Here is a 23,834-nt window from a genome sequence, read left to right as displayed (position 1 = left end):
ATGGGGATGGGAGTGGGTAGGTGGAACTAGTGGAGTTTCACGTAAATCAGTGCAGACTAGAAGGGCTAAGATTGCCTGTTTCTGTACTGTAAATTGTTATATGGTTGTATAATTATAAAAATTACCCAAGTATTCTCCTAAAATTTGAATTTCAAAAGTACCGCCAGAGAATCGGAAAATTTGAAAATCCGGACTGACCCAATCTCCAAGCAGGACTTTTATTCTGGATCCTTTTTTGAATCTTTCCATTTGTTTTCACCGTCCTGTCTGAATGAACCTTCCTTCCCTCCACCCCACCCTCAGGTCAGTGCCTTGTGATGAATATTGTTTCCATGACACCTCCGGTTCTCCTCCCCTTCCTCCTCTGTGGCCATTCTTTGGAAAGAGGGTGAATTAAAACCAGGTTAATGGGGAGGGAATGGGCAGCACAGACTCGTGGGCCAATATGGCCTGTTACTGTGCTTTATGACTAAATTTTAAATGCCATGTAAATTTTCACATAAATCATTGATTTTAATTTCAAAGAGCAATGGGCTCAGCACTGAACCCTGTGCACATGACTCGTGATGCTAAGAGTTGATTTCTTCTTGAGAGGGACACCTAACCTGTGAGCAAAGATACTTTCCAAGGAAAGCAAGAAGTTCTTTACCCAACAGAGATTCAAATGTATGCGGACAAAAGGCTTATTGGGTTCTTCAGGGTTCCTCTATATTATCGCACCAGCTGGGATCAAAAGAGTGAAAGGAGAATTCAAGCTCATTTTAGCCGTTTCCCAAAAGGTGCTGGCACTAACCTTCTCCGCATGGATTCTTGATTAGATTTTTTTTCTCAGACGTGCAGAAGTAAAACTCATCCCAGTCTCCTGCTGTTGCATCTTGTCTTTCTTTTGGCAATCCTTCACTGTGAGATTTTAAGTTTAGTCCATCCACGAGCTCCTTCCACTGCTGGCAGACAGGTCTACAGATGTAAACTAACTCTTCTGGAGGGACATAGGACATGATTTTGAGCAGAAGCGGTTCAGGTAAAGAGTCAATGGCGGCCATGTTCCAAAATGTTTTCTGTTGATGCCTGCCACAGTTAGAGGGAAAAGTTGACAGTTTGATCATATGTGAGCATCATGCCCAATAAATTAAAACATTTTAAATTTAGACCTACAGCACGGTAACAGGCCTTTTGGCCCATGAGCCTGTGCTGTCCAATTACACTCAATTGAAGGGTGGGGGGGGGAACCGAAACCCCTGGAGGAAACCCCCACAGATAGACAGAGAACATGTAAACTCCTTATAGAGAGTACTGGATATGAACCTGGGTCACTGGTGCTTACTAGCATTGCACTCACTGCCATGTTAACTATGCCCCACCCCCAATCATAACATCAGAGAATCTGCATTAAATTTAATGTAATTTTTAAAGTGTTTACATCGAAATTTAGTCATACAGCATGGTAGCAAGCCGTTTTGGCCCACGAGCCCAATTTACCTCCACCCCGAGAGCATTTTTTTGGAGGGTGGAAGGAAACCAGAGGAAACCCCCGCAGACACAGGGAGACTGTAGAAAATCCTTACAGTCAGCGTGGGATTCGATCACTGGCACTGTAACAGCTTTGCACTAACTGTGCTGCATTGGCTCCACAATTTTGCATTAAAAGAGTGTAGTTGGGACATAGGACATAAAGCACACACCAGACCAAGCGGCCTTGTGTCCATATTGGTATTTGTATAGTACACAAGGCTCCTCTCACCCTTTGGCTCAGTTTATTGCCACAACTATTCCTTTCCCTATTCTATGTCCATTTATCTGCACTTAGACACATCTACAACATATGAAGAGTGGTTGACTATTGAACTCCTCAAACTGTCACTCAATGAGATTATGGCTTTGACCCTTATTTCATAATGCCCCTCATTACTAAAAACTTATCCATCTAAGATTTGAAATTAAGTGTTGGCCTCATTTATGGAAGGGTAACCTAAACTCGCTCCACCTGCCCCTAATTGTATTCATGGATGGCCGATGTCTGCACTTAGTTCCCAGTCCTGCGCATCCTGATAAACAGAAGTAGTTCAGCATCATCCACCTTATGACAACAACCTTGCGCTCAACACCTGCAAAACCAAGGAGATGATTGTGGACTTCAGGGAAAAGTCAGGGGAACACTCATCCAGGGGTCAGTACTGGAGAGGATCAACAACAAATTCCTGGGTTTCAACATCTCCGAGGATCTGACCTGGAGCCTCCACGCTGATGCAATTACAAAGAAGGCTCACCAGCGGCTATAGTTTGTGAGATGTCTGAGGAGATTCGTGACGTCACCAAAAACTCTTGTAAGCTTCTACAGGTGTACCGTGGAGAGCTTTCTGGCTGGTTGCATCACTGGTATGGAGGCGTCAACTCTCCAGAATAAACCCCAGAATTAACTTGGCCTGCGACATCGCAGGCACCAGACTTCACTTCATTGAAGACATTTACCTGTGGCAGTGTCTTAAAAAAAGCAGCCTCTCTCCTCAAAGACCCCCCACCCCCCACTCTGCTACCATCGGGAAAAGATACAGGAGCCTGAAGACGACCACTCAGCGGCACAAGGACAGCTCCTTCCCCCACTCCCATCAGATTCCTGAATGAGGAATGAACCGAAGACACAGCCTTCCTTTGCCCTGTTACTTTTATTTTTTATAATAATGTAAGATTATTATAATATGAATTTTTTGCACTTGACGCTGCCGCAAAACACCAAATTTCAAGACTTGTTCATAACAATAAATTCTAATTCTGATAGGGTCAGAATTGGTAAAATTCTTATGGGTTGAGTTAAGAAATGGAAAGAGTAAATGGACCGTAATAACAATTATATACAGGCCCCCAAATTACAAGTGAACTACAAGTTACAGCTGGAGATAGAAAAAGTGTGTCAGAAGGAAAATGTCAAGAAAATTATGGGAGATTTTAACATGAAAGGGGATTGGGAATGTCAGGAAGGTTCTGGATCTCAGGAGAGAGAGTTGGTAGAATGCCTATGGGATGGCTTTTTGAAGCAGCTTCTCAATAAGCCCAACAGGGGATCGGAGGTTATGGACTGGTTGATGTGTAATGAACCTGAGGTGATTAGGGAATTAAAGGTAATGGAACCTTTAGGAAGTAGTGATCATAATTTCAAATTTCAAATTTGAGAAGGAGAAGACTTCAAGGGAACAAAGGGAATTACAGTGGGATGAGAGAGGAACTGGCCCAGGTTGACTGGAAAAGTAACATGAAAGCAGAACAGAATTAGAGGATCTTCTTCTTCTTCTTTGGCTTGGCTTCACAGACGAAGATTTATGGAGGGGTAATGTCCACGTTAGCTGCAGGCTTGTTTGTGGCTGACAAGTCCGATGCGGGACAGGCAGACATGGTTGCAGCGGTTGCAAGGGAAAATTGGTGGGTTGGGGTTGGGTGTTGGGTTTTTCCTCCTTTGCCTTTTGTCAGTGAGGTGGGCTCTGCAGTCTTCTTCAAAGGAGGTTGCTGCCCGCCGAACTGCGAGGCGCCAAGATGCACGGTTTGAGGCGATATCAGCCCACTGGCAGTGGTCAATGTGGCAGGCACCAAGAGATTTCTTTAGGCAGTCCTTGTACCACTTCTTTGGAGCACCTCTGTCACGGTGGCCAGTGGAGAGCTCGCCATATAACACGATCTTGGGAAGGCGATGGTCCTCCATTCTGGAGATGTGACCTACCCAGTGCAGTTGGATCTTCAGCAGTGTGGATTATTATTACAAGAAATAAGGAAACAGCAGATGTAGTCCCAGTTGATGAAGTAGACAAAGATGATGCAGTCAAACAATATTCATGGCCTTTAAGGCTGATGGCGGGTTATACCAGTTTAAAAGGATATCTTTTGGAGATGGATAAGATTGTTAGAATGTATGAATAAGGTCACTATCTGTGGGAAAACGCAGACTGAGCACAACAACAACTTAAAGACATTTTTAGCAAAAGCTAAAGAACTCAACCTTACATTTAATGAGGGTAAATGTGTTTTCAACGTGACAGAGCTGCCCATTCTGGGCTACATTGTCCGGAAGGGCGAAATCCACCCCGATCCGGAAAGAATGGCTCCCGCAGACTCAGCAAAAGACCTTAAAAGGTGTATGGGATTCTTTTCCTACTACTGTAAATGGCTATGTGACTACACTACAAAAGCACACCCTCTTTTTGACACTAAATCTTTTTCCTCTCTCTCCAATGGCCTTGAAGGCTTTCAAGAGAATTAAAGCTGATATTGTCAAAGCTGCACTTTCGTCCATTGACGAGGATGTCCCATTCCAAGTGGAAACTGATGCCTCAGATTGTGCCTTGGCAGGAATCCTTAATCAAAAGGGCAGACCGGTGGCATTCTTCTCCTGCAGGTTATGTGGACCTGAACTTAAATATCCTGCCATTGAAAAAGAAGCCCAGGCTATTATTGAAGCTGTTTGCTACTGGAGACACTTTCTAGCTGGCAGAAAAGTTACCTTGGTCACTGATCAAAATTCTGTAGCCTACATGTCCAGTACTAAACACAAAAGTAAAATCAAAAACGATAAGATGGTACGCTGGCGAACAGAACTCTCAACTTATAATTATGAGATCCTGTACAGATCGGGCAGGTTAAATGATCCCTCTGACACATTATTACGATCTGCTGCCGGTGCTCAGATGGAGGGGCTAAAAGAGATCCATAGCAGACTGTGCCACCCAGGAGTCATGAGATTCTTCCACTACATAAGGGCTTACAACCTTCCTTACTCCTTGGAAGAAGTCAGGAAACTGACTAAAAGCTGTCCTCTTTGTGCAGAATGTTTGCCACTCTCATCAAGGCAACCCGACCTTTTGAGAGGATTAGCTTAGATTTTAAAGGGCTGTTACCTTCCAACAACAAAAATGTATATTTCCTTACAGTAATCGACGAATATTCAAGGTTTCCCTCTGCGATACCCTGCCCTAACATCTCGTCAGTATCTGTCATTAAGGCACTTGACAGAATTTTTCAGTATTTTTGGTTTTCGCAGTTACATTCATACAGATAGAGGCTCAGCATTCATGAGTGCTGAAATGTGCCAAGCCCTGCTACGAAAGGGAATTGCCACCAACTGCACCACGAGCAACAACCCACAGGGCAATGGGCAGGTCGAAAGGGCTAACATCACAGTCTGGAAGACTGTTAACCTTACATTAAAGACACATAGTTACCCTGTTACCCGGAGGCAGGAGGTGCTGCCTGAGGCGCTACATTCTATTCGGTCTTTACTGTGTACTGCAACAAATCAAACACCTCATGAACGTATGTTTGCCTTTCCTAGGAAATCAGGAACTGTGATGGACTGGCCAGCCTGTTTATCTGAGCCTGGAACCGTGCTGCTGAAGAGCCATGCTTGGGGGTGTAAAACAGACCCCCTAGTCCAACCAGTTCAGCTACTGCAAACCAATCCCAACCACGCTCATGTTAAATTCCCAGACAGGAGCACAGACACTGTACCCCTAAGAGATCTGGCCCCACCTGGTTCGCCCCTTCCTCACGCCCCTACTCAGAGGGAGCCTGAGAGACTGGACTCACTCCCCCAGCCTGTGACCCCTAGTGAGCATTCAGATGGCCATGCTGAGGCTCCACTGCCTCACGCTGCCGATTCTGGAGCGGGTCCAGAAATCCAACACTACAGACCCAGGACCTGTATCAGTTCCCAAGGTTGCAAAGCGTACGAGGCCTGCAGCTGTTCCTCTGAGAAAATCAACTAGAATTCGTAAACAACCTGAGAGGCTGCAGTATTTATAAAACACCTCATTATATTTCGATTGCTTTGCTAGTTACCTGCGTATATTGGCTGTCAGAGAATTCTCAATGCCAAATATGGTAACCATGTATTTCTTGCTTAAGTTTTACCTAGCAGCTGTCCTTTTGATTTTAACCCTTCTTCTGCTGGGGGGGGGAGACTGTGGTGAATCTCTGCTAAGCTGCCTGTCTCCCCTCTGGCGAGCCTTACTGTACTAACATTGGTTGTGAATTAACTCTACTGTTAAAGACACTCCCCTTGGATATAACTGTATATGCACCCACTGTCTTTCATTATTGTACCATGAGTTTCTGCTAATAAAATTGAAGTGCCAGTTGATGAAGTAGACAAAGACAATGCGGTCAAACAATAGTCATGGCCTTTATTAGCAGAAATTCATGGTACAATAATGAAAGACAATAGGTGCATATATAGTTATATCCACGGGGAATGTCCTTAAGCTATAAATAAGCTATTTACCAACTAAATTTTCAATTTAAATCAAAATTATTCAAATGTTTGAACTGGAGAAATTTTTTTATTACTTCTCATTTGGAGAAGATGCTATCAAAATCAGTGAACCGGTGCGGACTCGAAAGGCCAACATGGCCTTTTTCCCCTCCGTAAATGGTTATATGGTTAACAGTAGAGATAATGTACAGCCAATGTTAGTACAGCAAGGCTCGCCAGAGGGGAGACAGGCAGCTGAGCAGAGGTTCACCACAGTAGGATGGATATATTCCAAAAATAAAGAAAAATTTTGAATGGAAAAATGGCACAAATGTGGCTAACAAGAGGTTAAGGCTAAAATAAAAGCAAAGGTGGGAAAACAGAGGACTGGGAAATGTTTACAAACTTACAGAAAGAGACAAAGAAAGTCATTAGGAAAGAAAAGATGAATTTTGAAAGGAAGTTAGCAAATAACATACAAAATATATTAAGAGTAAAAGAGAGATACGGGTAGATATATGACTGATTGAAAATAATGCTGGAGAAATTATAATGGGTAACAGGGAGACAGCAGAGGAATTGAATGAGGATTTTGCATCAGTCTTCACTGACGAAGGCCATAGCAATATACCTGATAGTCAGAGGTCTCAGGGAATAGAATTAGGTACAGTCAGGATTACTGGAGATAAAGTGCTTAGTAAGCTAAATGGACTAAAGATAGATAAATCTCCCGGACTCAGATTAGGTGCACTCATGGGTTCTGAAGGACGTGGGTTTCGAGATTGTGGAGGCGTTGGAAATGATTTTCTATGAATCAATAGCATGGTTCTGAAGAACCAGTTCCGCTTTTTAAGAAAGGAAGGAGGAGAAAAAAGGAAATTATAGGCCTATTAGTCTGACGTCAGTATTTGGAAAGTTATTGGAGATGATCCTCAAGGGCGAGGTTATGAAATACTTTGAGGTGCACGACATAATAGGTCCAAGCCAGCAGGCGTTCATGAAGGGAAGATCCTGCCAGACCAACCTAATGGAATCTTTTGAGAAAATCTCAAGTAGGGTGGACAATGGAAAAGCTGTGGATGTTGTGTATTTGGATTTCAAAATGCCTTTGATAAGATGCCGCATAAGAGGCTGGTTAATAAGATGAGAGCCAAGGAATTACAGGAAATATAATAGACTGGGTGGAGCTTTGGGTAATAGGCAGAAAGCAAAAGGTGGGAATAAAGGGATTCTGGTTGGTTGCTGGTGTGGTGGTACACCACCAGCCTACTGTAGAGGACAACCTCTGTACCTGCAGGAGTGTAAGGGGACAGGATAACACCTGGCCGGCTGCCAATCAGTTGGCCTGAATGGATCAAGCACCACCCGGACGGGTGTCATTCACCCTCCGGGATATAAGCCTGCGCCGACCTCCCGGAGCCTCATTCAGAGTTACTGCAGTTACAGCCAGCCCAGCTGTGGAAGTCTTTATGGATTAAAGCCTGTTGTACAGTCTTTACCTTGTGTGTGTCCGATTCTGTCTAACAGCGCACCACAATTTAATCCACAAAATTTTCCCACGGCTGCCATGGAAAAACTCCCGAGTGCAGGGTGACTCGAAGTCGACCCACGCCACCCAGAAGCCCAGACACACTTCGAGATCTGGCAGCACGTGGTCGAGGCAATCATCAAGGAGCACACAGGTGACATCCTGGACTCAAATCGGAAGAGGCTGGTCCTACTCCGGTCAAAGCTGGGTCCCCACGCCTTCCAGGCAACCAAAGGCTGCTCCACGTGCAAGAGCACAATGGACACTCTCAAGAACTTGTACAAGCCCCCCATGAATGCGGTCTGTGCAAGATACCTCCTCAACACCCAGCACCTGGGGAGATGGCTGAGTCTTATCTGTGATACCTGTGAGAGTTTGCCCAACCATGTCTGGCTGTACCCGGATTAGGTGCAGAGGAGGCCGAGAGGCTGATCCAGGACATCTTCGTCCAAGGACTATGCTCGAGGGCCATCCAAGACAGTGGAAGTGGTCCGAACCCTGGAAGCTGCAGCCCTGCACATAGAAGCCTTCGATTCCAGGTTCCCCCAGGCTCTCTCATGGCCCTCTCACACTGCAGCTGCAGCCTAGACCAAGCTGAGGAGGAGAACGTCGCTGCGGCAGGTGCCCGGTGCCCCTGTAAGTACTGTGGGTCCTGGTGTGGGTCAGTCCGACGATCGCGCCAAAACTGCCTGGCTAGGAACCAGTACTATTCCAAATTCGGCAAGAAAGGCCACTTTACTAAAGTGTGCCTCTCCAAACCAGCCGGCAGCTCAGCGGCCCTCTATGACCTCCCCCCTCTCCCGTTGACCCCTCCAGGTGTACGTGCCGGGTGCCTCCATTGTCCCCGCAACAACTTCTGCCTTCCCTGACTCTGACGGTGCAGCACCCGGCTTCGCCAGTGATGATCACAGTGTGTGCCCTGAGCACCTGGACCAGCCCCCGCCCTCGCCAGCGCTGCTCGCTGAGAACTACAGCGATGTCAATTCCGGCTCATGGAGTGACGTCACTTCCAGCTGACATAATGACATCACTGGCGCCGGCCAAAATGACATCACGTCCCTGGGCGCACCAAACGGCTAGGGGAGGCAAGCCACGTAGTGGGCCCTCACATGTTGCCGCCTTCTTGGACCAGGGAGCGGCCGTCACGGAGGGCCCCCGACAATGATGAGAACAATGTGGTCAACACGGGCGATGACCAGGCCACCCTACCGATGCTCCCCACACCTCCAGATGCCATCGGCTGCCGCACGCCACACCCCCCGACCGACATCGGCGTAGTCCACATGGGCAATGACCATGCTTCCCTACCGACACTCCCCACATCACCGGACATCATCGGCTGCCAGATGCCGCACCCCACTACCGACATCGACGTGGTCAACATGGGCGATGACCAGTCCGGACACTCTCTACGCCTCCAGACACCATAAATCACCACACACAATCGGAAAGCGAAGACTCCGACCCCGAGACAGTCCTGGCTGCCACCACGCTGACCAGGGACATCCTTCACAATCTCGGGTGTTCTATGATGGATGTGCAAGTCAACAGGCAGGTAACAAAGTGCCTGTTCGACACCGAGAGCTTTATTCACCCGAGTGTGGCCCACTCCCTGAGATTAAAAGTCCACCCCATCACCTGCTCGATTGCCCTCGCTGCCAAGAATAAGACTGTTGGTACCCTTGGGCTCTGCTTGGCCAACATAAATGTGGAAGGGGAGACATACACAGGGTTCAGGCTCCTGGACATGCCCAAACTCTGCGCCCCAGTCCTTCTGGGCCTAGATTTCCAGTGCCACCTGCAGAGTGTCACCCTTGCCTTCGGGGGGCCCCAACCTCCACTTATGTTACACAGCACGCCACCTACCAGCCCCGGCCAACCTGCGGCCTCTCCACACTTCACATCACCCCACCGGTGCTCTTCCCACATCTTACACTAGGCTGCAAGCCAATCGCCGCCGGAAGTATGCACTTTTGTGCCACAGGCAGAGACTTCATCAAGGCGGAGGTGCGGCAACTCCCGGTGGAAGGTGTCATAGAGCCCAGTAACAGCCCTTGGAGAGCCCAAGTCCTGGTGGTCAAAGGGGGAAGTAAGCTGAGGATGGTCATGGATTACAGCCAGACCATTAACCAGTACACCCATCTGGATGCCTACCCCCTGCCAAGAATCGCCGACATGGTCAATGAGATAGCCCGCTACTGGGTTTTCTCCATGATTGACCTGAAATCGGCGTATCACCAGATCCCTATCCACCTGAAGGACAAGCTTTTCACCATCTTTAAAGCAGACGGGCGCCTGTACCAGTTCTGCTGAGTTCTCTTTGGGGTAACAAACGGGGTCTCCGTTTTCCAGCAGGAGATGGATCGCATGGTAGACCGGCACAAGCTGAAGGCAAAGCTCCCGTATCTGGATAACATCACTATCTGCGGCCGTGACCAGCAGGACCACAATGCTAATCTGGAAAAATTCCTCCAGACAGTCGGGGAGCTGAACCTTATTTACAACAAGGAGAAGTGTGTGTTCAGCACCAGCAGTCTCGCCATCCTGGGGTACATCGTGGCCCATGGGGTCATCGGCTCAGATCCAGAAAGGATGCGCCCATTAATGGAGCTACCTCTCCCCCCCACCACGCTAAAGGCCCTCCGCAGGCGCCTTGGCCTATTCTCCTATTACTTGCAGTGGGTCTCTCGCTTCTCGGACAAAATCCGCCCACTGGCCCAAGCTACAACCCCATTTCTTCCACCCGCCCAAGCCCATGTCGTAAAGGCCACTTGGCCCTTCGAGCATCTCGACATGGACTTCAAAGGGCCCCTGCCTTCCACGAATTGAAAAGTCTACTACCTCACGGTAGTGGACGAGGACTCACACTTCCCTTTCACTATCCCTTGCCTGGACACCTCCACGGGCACCGTCATCAGGGCCCTGGGGCAGATCTTCACCATGTTTGGCTACCCCGCTTTCATCCACAGCGACTGGGCATCTAGTTTCATGAGTCACAAGCTGCGCCAGTACCTGACAGCGAGGGGCATCGCAACCATTCGCACGACGAGTTATAACCTGAGAGGCAATGGGCAAGTGGAATGCAAAAACGGGGTGGTCTGGAAGGCAGTCCCCTGGCTCTCAAGTCAAAAGGGTGGGCCATTGAGTACTGGCAGGACGCCCTGCCTGAGGCGCTCCATGCCATTCGGTCGGTGCTGTGTATGGCTACCAACGAGACCCCTCATGAACGTCTGTTCTCATTCCCCAGGAAGTCGGCGACTGGAATGTCCCTACCAGCTTGGCTCACGTCCCCGGGACCAGTGCTCCTGCGTAAGCACATATGGACACACAAAGCCGAAGCCCTGGTCGAGCAGGTCTTCCTCCTACATGCGAACTACAACTACAACTATGTTAGATTTGGCAGTGGCGGGGGGGACACCATCTCAACCAGGGACCTGGCACCAGCAGGAGCATTCACCACCCCATGACAAACTTCAGCCCAGGACGATGCCGACCGGGCATACATTCCCGTCCCCAGGCAGCTGTTGACCACCTTGACCACCAGGGGACCACTTCAGCCCTGGGGGACGAACCTGCCCCTCCAACCCATCCAATATGACTCTCATACGTCGACCCTGGCCTCCTCGGCCACCCCTCCGCGCTGCACCACACCAATCACACAGACCCCTGCCGCCAGCCCCCCCACTTCCCCTCTGACCAGTGACCAAGAGCCAGTTCTACGACGGTCACACAGACCTGGCGGCCGCCAGATCATCTCAATCTGTAAATATTGTATGTTGTAATGTGGGTACAATTCCTTGTTACTGCCCCCTCGAGACAATTTTAAAGAAGGGGGTGAATGTGGTGGTACGCCACCGGCCTACTGCAGGGGGCAACATCTGTACCTGCAGGAGTGTACCGCCGGCCTACTGCAGGGGGCAACCTCTGTACTTGCACGCGTGTAAGGGGACAGGACAACACCTGGTCGGGTGTTGATCACCCTCCGAGATATAAGCCTGCGACAGCCTCCCGAAACCTCACTCAGAGTTACTGCAGCTACAGCCAGCCTGGCTCTGTGGAAGTCTTTGTGGATTAAAGCCTGTTGTACAGTCTTTACCTTGTGTGTGTCTGATTCTGGCTAACAGCACACCACAGGTGGTTATTAGTGGTGTACCGCAGTGGTCGGTGTTGGGGCCACTTCTTTTTACAATGTATATTGTGGAGTTAATGGCTTTGTGGCCAACTTTTCAGATGAAACCAAGATACCTGGTGGATGAGGAAGTGTTGAAGAATCCAAAAGTTTGCAGAGAGATTTGGACAGTTTAGGACAATGGGCAAATAAATGGTAGATGAGATACAATGTTGAGAAATGTATGGTTGTACAATTTTGGAAGAGGAAATAAACAGGCAGATTATTTGGATGGTGAAAAAATACAAAATTCCAAAGTGCAAATGGACTTGGGTGTCCTCGTGCAGGATAACTTAAAGGTTGGATCGGCAGTAAAGAAAGCGAATGCTATGTTGGCATTCATTTCAAGAGGAATCATGTATAAGAGTAAAGAGGCGTTGATGAGGCTCTATGGGGCTCTGGTGAGACTTCATTTGGAGAAATGTGTGCAGTTTTGGACCCCTTATCTTAGAAGGGATGTAATGATTTTCGTGAGAATTCAGAGAAGATTTACCAGGATGATTCCTGGAATGCAAGGACGTTTATCGGCTCTTGGACTGTATTCATTGTACAGAAGAATGAGAGGGAATCTCATAGAGACATTTTGAATGGTGAAAGGATTGGACAGAGTAGATGTGAATAAGATGTTTCCCTTGGTGGATGAATCTAGGACAAGAGGGCACAGTCTTAGAATTAGAAAGTACGCATTTAAAACAGATGAGGAGGAAGTTCTTTAACCAGAGGGGCATGGATTTGTGGAATTCATTGCCACATCGAGCTCATCGGGGGAGTTTAAGATGGAGATTGATAGGTATCTAATTCGTCAAGGGATATGGGGAAAAGGCTGGAAATTGGAACTAGATGGGAAAATGATTTAGTTCATTGTGGAGCAGCAAAGCAGACTCAATGGGCTGAATGGCCTACTTCTGTTTCTTTATCTTGTGATCTTGTGAAATTTGTTGGGATAAGGATTAACACTTTTCTCCCTGGTTTGAAAGTTCTCACCCAAGCTTTTTTTTAAATCATACCAGGCTTTCATTTTACCTTGAGCCATTTTCAAATTCTCTCAGGCCAATTCACAGATTTTTTGCAAACTATCTTTACATTTTGAGACATAATCAAACAAATCCAACTGCGCATCCTTATTAACCCATTGTTCCTTCAACAACACTAGAGGTCCTCTAACTTGATGTCAAAACACCAACTCAAAAGTAGGTGCCTAACGATTCTTGCACTGACTCTCTTACTGCAAACAGGAGCAAATGGACACCTTCATCCCAGTCCCTCATTCTCAACACAATAGGTTTTCATCATGGTTTTGAGTTCAATGGAACCTCTCCAAGGCCCCTTGAGATTCTGGATGTTATGCAGATGATGTGATTTGGTTGGTTCCCAATTTATAAACTATCAGCTGAAATAGTTCCAACATAAAATTACTTCCCTGGTTTGATTGGATCTCTTTAAGCTACTGATTCCCAAAGTGGCCTCTGCTGCCCCCTGGGGGCAATGGAAAGAACCAAGGGGGCGATGAGGAGAAAGGGGGGTAGTGAATGTTTGTTTCTTGATGATGTGGTCTGGACAGCACGCACACGACATTCACATCTGCAAGGGCCAAGATTCCGGGTTTGTAAGAATTCAAATTATCTTCAAGTTGTAATGTACATTTAAATTATGTATAAATACACTGAACTCCGTGACACCCAACCCCCATTTTTAGCTCCAGTGCCCACCCATCAAGCTCCTATGACATAATCGCAGATCCTTGCTCCGGCCGGCTGCCCATCCAGCGCTGACGGCTTATCTTCACCCCGACCATTGAGCTCCCAAAGGCCTGATCATGGATTCTCACCCCGGTCACCCCCCCCCCCCCCATCAAGATCCTGATGGCTGATCCTTGTCCTCATTGCCCACTCATCGAGCATCCGGCGGCCTGAAGACGATGTAGTTACAGTTGAGATCCTTTCATATTGCTAAATAAACTAGTTTTCAAAAAGTTTCATTTGTGAAATACATCCACTTGTATATAGTGTTAGATTGGTTTTTGAAATTTGCGGTTAACCTAATACCAAGAAAGAGGTGTGTGTTCATTGTATGTGAGTGTGTGTGTGTGTGTGTGTGTGTGTGTGTGTGTGTGTGTGTGTGTGTGTGGGCTGTGTGTGCATGTGTGGCTGTGTGTGTGTGTGTGTGTGTGTGTGTGTGTGTGTGTGTGTGTGTGTGTGTGTGTGTGTGTGTGTGTGTGGGCTGTGTGTGTGTGTCTTCTGCATGTCTGTGTCACTGAGCTGTTCGAGGATTAGGACATTTCTGGCAAGGCATTGGCCCTTTTCTCCTACCCCCAAGAAACCAGCCCTCAAAAATCCCATCATCTCTCTGGCAAAATGCTCCATCCTCTCTCAACCTCAGTTGCTGCTGGTTGTTGGTTGCCAGGCAAGAGTGATGACATCAAACTGAGCAACCAATCAATTGAAGAATTCTAACATGCATTGAGCAAGAAATTAAAATGCTCTAGTTCAGTGGTTCTCAATCTTTTTCTTTCCACTCACATCCCACCTTAAGTAATCCCTATGCCATCGGTGTTCTGTGATTAGTAAGGGATTGGTTAAGGTGGGTTGTGAGTGGGAAGGGAAGGTTAAGAATCACTGCTCTCGACACAATTGTTACTGAAATATTTTGCTTGAGAAAAATTGTCAATGGCCCATTTCCTTTGGAGTTCTGAAACTGTGCACATAACGAGTCAATGAGGGACGATTAAAACAATGGTTTTCAACCTTTTTCTTTCCACCCACATCCCACTTTAAGCAATCCCTTCCTAATCACAGAGCACCTATGGCCTAGGGAATACTTAAAGTGGGATGTGAGTGGAAAGAAAAAGGTTGAGAACCACTGCTGTAATTTCAAACATTCACAGAGATCAAAGTAAAGGCTTGAGCACACAAATGTCATTAATATGTGAAAATTACTTGAGAATTATTTTTGAAAACATGAAATGTTGAAGTATCTGATAGATCTGGATGATACACAGGGGATTAATGATATAGATGCTACCAGTGATTTGATCCGCAGCATCTTGCAAATTGATTCTGATCATGGGGCTTAAAGTAGAACCCATCTCGAGGAAGGTTGGTCTCAAGCAAGGCTGCATTACTGTATTCTCTCCATCCTTCTTGCTGCAATATATATCCCTCACCTCCAACAACCTTCGAGCAGGAGTGAAGGAATTTAATCAACCTGCAGTGATGGTACGTCAGAACCAAGGTCAGCTGGGACTCAGTGCTTGCGTTGAATGAGGTAGGCGACACTTGGAGCCCGACTTCGACACGTCATTGAACCATTCTTAAGGGAAGGTCTTCTACAAATCCGTTACCGTTGCACCATAACAAGGGTTCACAACATGACCCTGGGGAACAAGGAGCATTGCAGTCATAGCCCTTTCCCCGCAGAGTAGATGAATCTAAACCTTGAGGGTGGAGATTTAAGGTGAGTTTTAAAAAGGGCCTGAGGGGTAACCTCTTCACACAGAATGAACTGCCAGGAGAAGAGGTAGAAGTGGGAATAATTGTCAGGGTGAAGAGACATTGAGGCAGGTGCAAGGGTCAAAAAGGATCAGAGGGATTTGGGCAATTTTATTTTTACCAAAGTTAGACTTTATTCACAACAAATTATTTTCAAAAGGAAAACTGTTCAAAGTCTCTTTCAACCACATCCATGCATTTCCATCAGTTTTGGCACCTTGCCATTACTCCCTCCTCTGAAGCCTTTAGGGGCTTTCCCTCGATCTCATCCCCTCAATGCCTGGTAATGGGAATATTCCTGCCTGTGGTCCTTTCTCGCAGTGCCCTCTCATTGGCTGCACCAAGCCTCAGTGCATCCCTCAGCACGTACTCCTGCAGCCTGGAATGTTCCAGTCGGCAGCATTCCCAGACCCGCCCTCTCTGTGTGCTGAAAGACCAATAGGTTTCCAGCAGACCAAAGTGTGTCTTTCACCGAGTTTATGGTCTTCCAGCAGTTCTGGATGTCTGACTCTGTCTGCATCTTTAGTACAGCCCGTAAATTAGAGAGTCCTCTGTCAGTCACGCTGCTGCTGGGGTGAACCATGACAAGGACCCTTGCATCCTTCTCCATGCACTGCAATCATCTCGGGGACAACGTGTGTTGTGGATAATATTGGCAAATGGGACTAGTTTGGTCAGCATAGTCTGAAGGGCCTGTTTCCTTGCCTTAGAACCCATTCCGTGGGAGACACCTCTCGGAGAAGGCGGACATCGGTGATGAGGTTCACCAGTGCTTTCCGAATGCCAGCATGGTCTTTGGTGAATGGAGAAAATAACTATTTATTAATATGTGAAAATTAATTGTTATTAAGTTATTAAGTTATTAAGGCTTCATGTGGTGTGAAAGGCATTATTGAAATGTATGACCTGTCTCAAAGTTTTTAAGGTGATTTTAGAACCAGCTGAGTTTGATGTGTGTGGGTCGAAGGTCTAGCTTTCACTGTTGATGATACACCAAAGTTCCTAAATACAGTAAAATCCCTGGGGATTGGTAGATGCTGGGTAAGTGTATTTTCGGATTGCTTGCAATGCCCCACAGATGTTGGAAGATGTTTGAATCTGATGAACAATCGTCAGGGGTGAAGTCTGGCCGTCTCTCACTCCCTCCACAGCTGCCACCTGCCCTGCCATTATATTTGCTTTCTTTTATAGTTCTTTGAATATATAGAAAGTATCCCACCCGATGCATCCCACCTGGGATGGGAGTTGCTTTGCCCAAGACTCCAGAGAGTTGGAAATGCAGCAAATTCCTTCAGGTAAGCTATTGATTGACTCTCACTGTCTCGGGAAGCCAGTCAGCAGGGACACATCCCATCCTGGCCACTCACTCCCTTCACGCTTATTGTCAGAGTACATTAAGGACATCACATATAACCCTGAGATTCCTTTTTCCTGTGGGTGTGGCAGAATTACCACTAATTGGTAGTGCAAAAAATAAACTATAGACATGTAGACAAATAAAAGAACTATAAACAGATAACAAATGTAAACAAACTGACTGTGCAATGCATAGAGAACAAAGAAATTACATGGGTTTGAAAGCACTCACCTCACGATTCAAGGATAGTTTCCTTCCTTCTCCTCTCAGACTCTTGACTCAGTTCCCAATCAGTACAAAATGATGCCTTGCTCTGTTCAACTGATTCTTGTGACTATACCCTGCACTTTCGTTAGATTGCAACACAATGCTTACCTGGCTGCTAGACAATGCAGAGGTTGACATGTGTGGATTGCACACGGAACAAAGCTTTTCATGGCAGCTCAGTACGTGTGACCATGGACAATTCCATTGATCTACAAATGAAATTACAACAGAAGCCAGGAAATTTGGCCAGCACATTGAAACTGGAGTTTATGCAAGTCATTCCCAATCTTTTGCTAAATTCTTGAGTGATGTAATGATGTAATGAGAAAATAGTGTTATTAAACAATATTTAAAAAAATCTATGCCAAGATTGAAGAACTGTGGGATTATCCTGATGTTTAAAGAGAATCCAGACCTATTACAACATCTGAAGTGCCTTCTCACTGGCAAGACTCCAGACCGACCTGCATTGCAGTGTTTAAACCTGGTCTCGGTAGAGAACCCCAGCCTGAGTTTAATTAGATGACTGATGCAACATGATTTATTTCTGTAAGCATAATAATCTTGTACAGAGGAAAATCTTCAGCCTTTTATTTCCAGCCGGACAAATCTAAAAGATAAAATGTCCACTACCTCAAGCCTGTCCTGTACAGAGCTTACTTTTGAGTTGTTGCTTTCCAACGCCTCTGGGAAATGAAACCCAAACTCATCATTACTTAATCTCCACATCCTCGCCCTTTCCTCACCTCCCATATTATTTCCATACTCAGTAATGCACTTATTACAACCTTGGCTATCTTCCCCTCCAACCTGGCTTAAAGGAGCACACCCTTCTTTGCTGTTAGCTCTGCTTCTGTGTGAGATTACTCCCCAACTCACGATCTGCTACTTACGGTTCCCTGGTGTAGAGATTTGTCCCTGGCCTGTTAGCTCCCACTCAATGAGTGTGCAAAACCATACTAAGCTGCACATGCTCTTTGCAAAATCAATATTCCAGTCCTCTGCACAATCAGTGACCATAATATACAGTAAAAATATAGCCAACCGACTATAAGCAACATAATGTCTGATGGAATTCAGCAGAACGTAGTTTGACATCTACTTTACATATTTTTTTCATGTTGATCTTGCAACTAAATATTGCACATGGTTAATGCGTTTTGTAACTTCCCACTGCAGAAATTAAAGAACTTGCTAATTTGTTATTCCTAAGTTTATCTTCACAAATTTTTAATCAGTATTTTTCCTGTATGATGCTTCTTTTGAGAACTCGTATTGTTTGATTTCTTTGTGTTTTTTTTTGCGTTGTGTCCTCCTGGGCTTGTAAAAACACACAGTTAATGCTGAAGGAACTCAGCCGGTCTCGCAGCGTCCATTGGAGGTAAAGATACATTACCGACGTTTCGGGGCCTGAGCCCTTCCTCAAGGAATAAGCAAGGAACAAGAAGGTGTAAAACTAAAGAGACCGAAGACTGGCTGGGGGAAGATCCCAGACTGACAAAAGGTGTTAGTTGGATATGATAAGAGGAGAGGTGAAAATTGAATTTGGTTCTGTGAATGGAGACAGGGGGAAAAGGGAGACGGAGCCAGGAGAAGGGCATTGCGGGGAAGAAGAATGCGGGGGGGGGGGACGACCGTTGTGTTTAACGGAAACCGGAGAAGTCGATGTTAATGCCATCTGGTAGGCATGTGCCCAGACAGAAGATGAGATGTTCTTCCTTCATTTTGGTCTCAGTCTGGCAGTGAGACCATGGATGGACATGTCAGCAAGGAAATGTGGCAGGGAATTGAAATGGGAGGCCATTGGGAGATCCACGCTATTGTGGCAGACCAAGCCGATGAGCTTAATGAAGCAATCTCCCAGTCTGCGTCCAGTGTTTCCAATGTAGAGGAGACCACAGCAGTAGACGACCCCTGGAGATTCACAAGTGGAATGTTGCTTCACTCGGAAGGACTGTGTGGGAGCCCGAGAGTTGGTGAAGGAGGGTGGAGCTTCTGTGGTCACAGGGGAAGGTGCCAAGGGGACGAGTGGTGGAGAGTGGTCAAGGGAGTCACGGAGGGAGCTGTCCGAAATATCGGTAATATATATTTACCTCTGATGGACGCTGAGCGACCGGCTGAGTTTCTCCAGCAATCACAGCATCTGAAGACTTTTGTGTTTCACTTATGAAAACTTAGCTTGGAACTTGAACATTTCCACAATTTGAAGGGAAATACTTCCAACGTTTTGCATTGGGTTTAACGTAATTTAGGAGGACTTCAGTTGCGCCTTTGGGACACAAACAGAGGGGTGGGGACTATAAACAAGGAAAGGTTGGAAAGAAAAGTGAAAAGGTAGGTGGATCGCCCATTGTAGGCTGTTCTGAGAATATTTTTGATGAGGCCAGTGATTTTTCCAAGTTGTAAAGTTAAAAAAAAAACTTTTCCTCAGGCATTAAATGTTGCACAAATAAAAGCAGTTGGACATTCAGCGGGTCAAGCCACGTCAGGAGAGGAACAGAGTAAATGTTTAAGGAAAAGGAACAATCTTGATGAAAGATCATGGAAGTTACGCATTGTTTCTTTGACTGCTGCAAAGATTGAACAAACGTCCCAGAGATGAGGAAAGACTGAATAGCCTGTTCCCATGTGGAGTGTTTCCAACCTTGGCTGTTGGCAGTTCAGATTTCCAACAGCTCCCGGACTTTATTTTCATATGAATCAATGCTGGTTTACACCGAAGTTGGAGTAATAGACCTAGTTATAGCTCCCAAAGCTGACTTCAGGAAGGGAAAACCAGTGATCATTGGGGGATCAGAGGTGGAGAGGGTTAGCAAATTTAAGTTCTTGGGAGTCACCATCTCGGAGGATCTTTCCTGCACTTAACTCATTAATGGCATCGTGAAGAAAGCAAGACAGCACACCTACTTCCTCAGGAGTTTGCGGAGGTTAGGTGTGACTCCAGGAACACTGGCAAATTTCTACAGGTGTGTGGTGGAAAGTGTGCTGACCTGCTGCATCACAATCTGGTATGGGAACACCAATACCCCTGAGCGTAAAGCCCTCCAAAAGGTAGTGGACACAGCCCAGGGCATCACAGGTAAAAACCTTCCCCAACATCGAGAATACGTACAGGGAACATTGCCATTGGCGAGCAGCAGCAATCATCAAGGATGTACCCCTCCATTCTCATTGCTACCATCAGGAAAGAGGTGTAGGGGCCACAAGACTTGCACCACCAGGTTCAGGAATAGCCGCTACCCCTCCACCATCAGACTCTTCAATAACCAATTCAATCAGGGACTCATTTAAGGACTCTCACATTCTATGATTTCCCCCCCCCCCTCTGTTTTGCAGTTAGTGTTTACATAATTTTATTTGTTTACATGTGCATGTTGTGTACAGTCTTTTTGCACTACCAATAAGTGGGAATTCTCCCTCCAAGCAAGAAAAAGTATGTCATGTATATGATGTCATGTATGTACTCTGACAATAAATCTGAAAATATTCAGCTAGCCCCTATGATCAAACAACAAGGGAGCATCATGAAGGTTAGTGACTGCTGCAAAGATTGAACAAATGTCCCAGAGATGAGGAAAGACTGAATAGCCTGTTCCCAGGTGTGGGGAGAGATTCAATAGACTGTTCCCAGGGATGGGATGAGGTTGAGCTGACTGGTCCCAGGGACGAGATGAGGTTGAGTTGACAGGTCCCAGAAATGAGGGGAGGTTGGGTTGACTGGTCCCAGGGATGGGATGAGGTCAAGTTGACTTGTCCCAGGGATGGGATGAGGTTAGGTTTATTGGACTCAGAGATGAGGGGAAGTTGAGTTGACTGGTTCCAGTGATGAGATGAGGTTGAGCTGAAAGGTCCCAGTGATGGGATGAGGTTGAGTTGACTGGTCCCAGGGATGGGATGAGGTTGAGCTGACTGGTCTCAGAGATGAGGGGTGGGTGAGTTGACTGGTACCAGGGATGGTATGAGATTAAGTTGACTGGTCCCAGGGATGGGATGAGGTTGAGCTGACTGGTCTCAGAGATGAGGGGTGGGTGAGTTGACTGATACCAGGGATGGTATGAGATTAAGTTGACTGGTCCCAGTGATGGGATGAGGTTGAGTTGACTGGTCCCAGGGATGGGATGAGGTTGAGCTGACTGGTCTCAGAGATGAGGGGTGGGTGAGTTGACTGGTACCAGGGATGGTATGAGATTAAGTTGACTGGTCCCAGGGATGGGATGAGGTTGAGCTGACTGGTCTCAGAGATGAGGGGTGGGTGAGTTGACTGGTACCAGGGATGGTATGAGATTAAGTTGACTGGTCCCAGTGATGGGATGAGGTTGAGTTGACTGGTCCCAGGGATGGGATGAGGTTGAGCTGACTGGTCTCAGAGATGAGGGGTGGGTGAGTTGACTGGTACCAGGGATGGTATGAGATTAAGTTGACTGGTCCCAGGGATGGGATGAGGTTGAGCTGACTGGTCTCAGAGATGAGGGGTGAGTGAGTTGACTGGTACCAGGGATGGTATGAGATTAAGTTGACTGGTCCCAGGGATGGGATGAGGCTGACGTGTCCTTTGCATTTCAGGGGAATGAGAGGAGATGTCATTAAAACGTACAACATTGTGGAAGAGCTTAACAAGAGAGAAGCAGGTGGAGGTTTCCCTTCGTGAAGGAATCTCGCACCAGAAGACATGGTTTGTGAATTAGGTGTTGGCCATTGAGATCAGAGATGATATGCTGATAGCATTTTCCACAGAACTCCCATCAGAGAGCAAATGATAACTTCTTTAAGATAGGCATTTCTCAAGAAGATTTTGCACAGTTTTACAGTAGACAGCAGTCTGCAGACACTGTGACTAAAATAAATATACAATGCTGGAGAAACTCAGCAGATCAAAACCTATTGACTTTCTCAAGCATTGTGTATATACCGTATATTTTGGCGCATAATTCCACCTTTAGATAAGATGGATCCCAATTTTCAGCCTCATTTTCATGGTTTTATCATATACCAGATGTAAGAAGACCCCCCCCAAAAGAAAGAAAATCACCTTGACTGATTTGTCGGACGTGGCCAGAAGGTGGTTGTTATCATGGGGCCAACAGCAAAATGAAAGTTTTGGTAAAAGTCGTAGAAGTGGCGGAAGAATGAAGCAAATGTGCAGCAAGGACATTTCTTCCTAGACTCTCTTACCATCTTCTCAGTTATGTTAAGAATTAAGATGTTTTATATATCAAAGAAACAATGTTCAATGAGAAGAGGAATTGGCCAGAGTTGGAAAATCACGTTGCAGAATGGGTACTCCAACAGAGGCAAGATCGCTACATTGTCACAAAGAAATAAAATCAGAGCATATGCATTGAAGTGGGCAACGTCAAACTGAAAACACAGTAGAGATTTTGAAGGTACAGTAGGGCTGTTAACAACTGTTTCATGAAAAGGAAAAATTACGACAAAAAGCAAAAATTGCTCAGAAACGACCAAAAGATCTTGATCATAAAGTTTTCACCAGTTTATTATACGTTACCGGCAGAAACACCAGTTTGCATTGGGAGGTATCGGAAACATGAACCAAACCCCCATGAATTTCAACATGATGAGCAACAGAACAGTGGAATGTAAAGGTGTGGAAACTGTGCAAACCAAAAGTACAGGCCACGAAAGGGCCAGGTTTGACGTGGTGTTATCCCTGCATGGCCAATGGTGTGGAGTTATGTCATGTATGATGTCATTGCACCACTAGGTCACCAGGTGGCCTACCTAGTGTATATAAGCCCAGGGGATCCCTTCCCCCTCATTCTGGCCTCAGCTTGTAAAGAGGCAAGATCAAGGCCTCAAAACCTAGCTGTACACCAGTCTATTTGTGGTGATATGTAACTACACCACTAGGTCACCAGGGGTCAGCCCGGTGACCTTGTCTATAAAGCAGTCCTGAGCTACAGTCTAGCCTTCCAGGTTCGTCTTGTAGAGAGACAAGACCTCCTAGTGTTCATATTCGTTTATTAAAGCTGTCTTAAACTCGCACTGCTGGTGTGGTTATTGTCAGTACACTATTAAAACGAGTGTTTTACCTGCACTCTGCCTCGTGCGGTTTGATGCTAGTAGTCTACAAATGGGACGAGGCTAATACCCATGGTAATCTTCAAACGCAAACTTAAACCTAAAATAAAATTCCCAGCAAGTATTTTTGTACACTTTCATGAAAAAGGATGGATAGAGGAAAATGGTGTAAAACTATGGATAGAAAATGTGTGGAACAGGCGGCCAGGCAAAGAACAGAGTTTCGTAGCCACTTAACTGAGAACACTGAAAGTAGATTAGCACTAGATAATACTGTGATTGCTGTTATCCTCAGGTGGTTTGACGTCTCTCTTGCAGCTTGAACAAGCCATTTACATGAAGAATGGAATAATTGGATGCAGAGAAGTCAATGACAAAAGGTGGGGCAACGCGTGCTGTGTCACTTGATGTGACTTCGCGATCAAAGCATGGGATAAAGTGAGAGTAGAGATGGTGATGAAATTTTTCAAAAAGTTCAGTGGATGGTATGAAGGATGATTTATTGTGGGACCCTGACGATGAAGCAGAAGCTGAATCATCAGATACAGACTGGGACCTGTACGATGACTGTACAGTGGGATTTTAAATGTGTTTTTTTCAATAAAAATTTATTTCTAATATACGATAGCTCGAAAATCTGTTGTAGGTTGGGTTCTTTTTTGGTGTTGTAGATGTAATAGGGTGGCGTGGACTTGTGGGCTGAAAGGGCCTGTTACCTGTAATACTGAGGGCATTTCTAAAATAAATGCCAGCGC

The 23,834-nt window shown here is 46.2% G+C and overlaps 1 protein-coding gene across 1 annotated transcript in view; it reads right to left on the bottom strand.

Moving 5' to 3' along the window:
- Window positions 1–17,974, bottom strand: part of LOC138752517 (F-box only protein 2-like) — a 28,821-nt gene extending 10,847 nt beyond the window's left edge. The window contains exons 1-3 of the mRNA XM_069915320.1: window positions 17,934–17,974; window positions 17,149–17,249; window positions 794–1,068 (exon numbers count right to left, since the gene is read on the bottom strand). Of these exons, the coding sequence (XP_069771421.1) occupies window positions 794–1,068; window positions 17,149–17,210 (337 nt within the window). The 5' untranslated portion in view covers window positions 17,211–17,249; window positions 17,934–17,974. The remainder of the gene's footprint in view (window positions 1–793; window positions 1,069–17,148; window positions 17,250–17,933) is intronic.
- Window positions 17,975–23,834: the final 5,860 nt, after the last annotated feature.

This window comes from Narcine bancroftii, chromosome 2, assembly GCF_036971445.1.
Source record: "Narcine bancroftii isolate sNarBan1 chromosome 2, sNarBan1.hap1, whole genome shotgun sequence".
Taxonomy (NCBI): domain Eukaryota; kingdom Metazoa; phylum Chordata; class Chondrichthyes; order Torpediniformes; family Narcinidae; genus Narcine; species Narcine bancroftii.
Note: the sequence above shows the minus strand (reverse complement) of the source record. Positions and strands in the feature narration are given on the sequence as shown.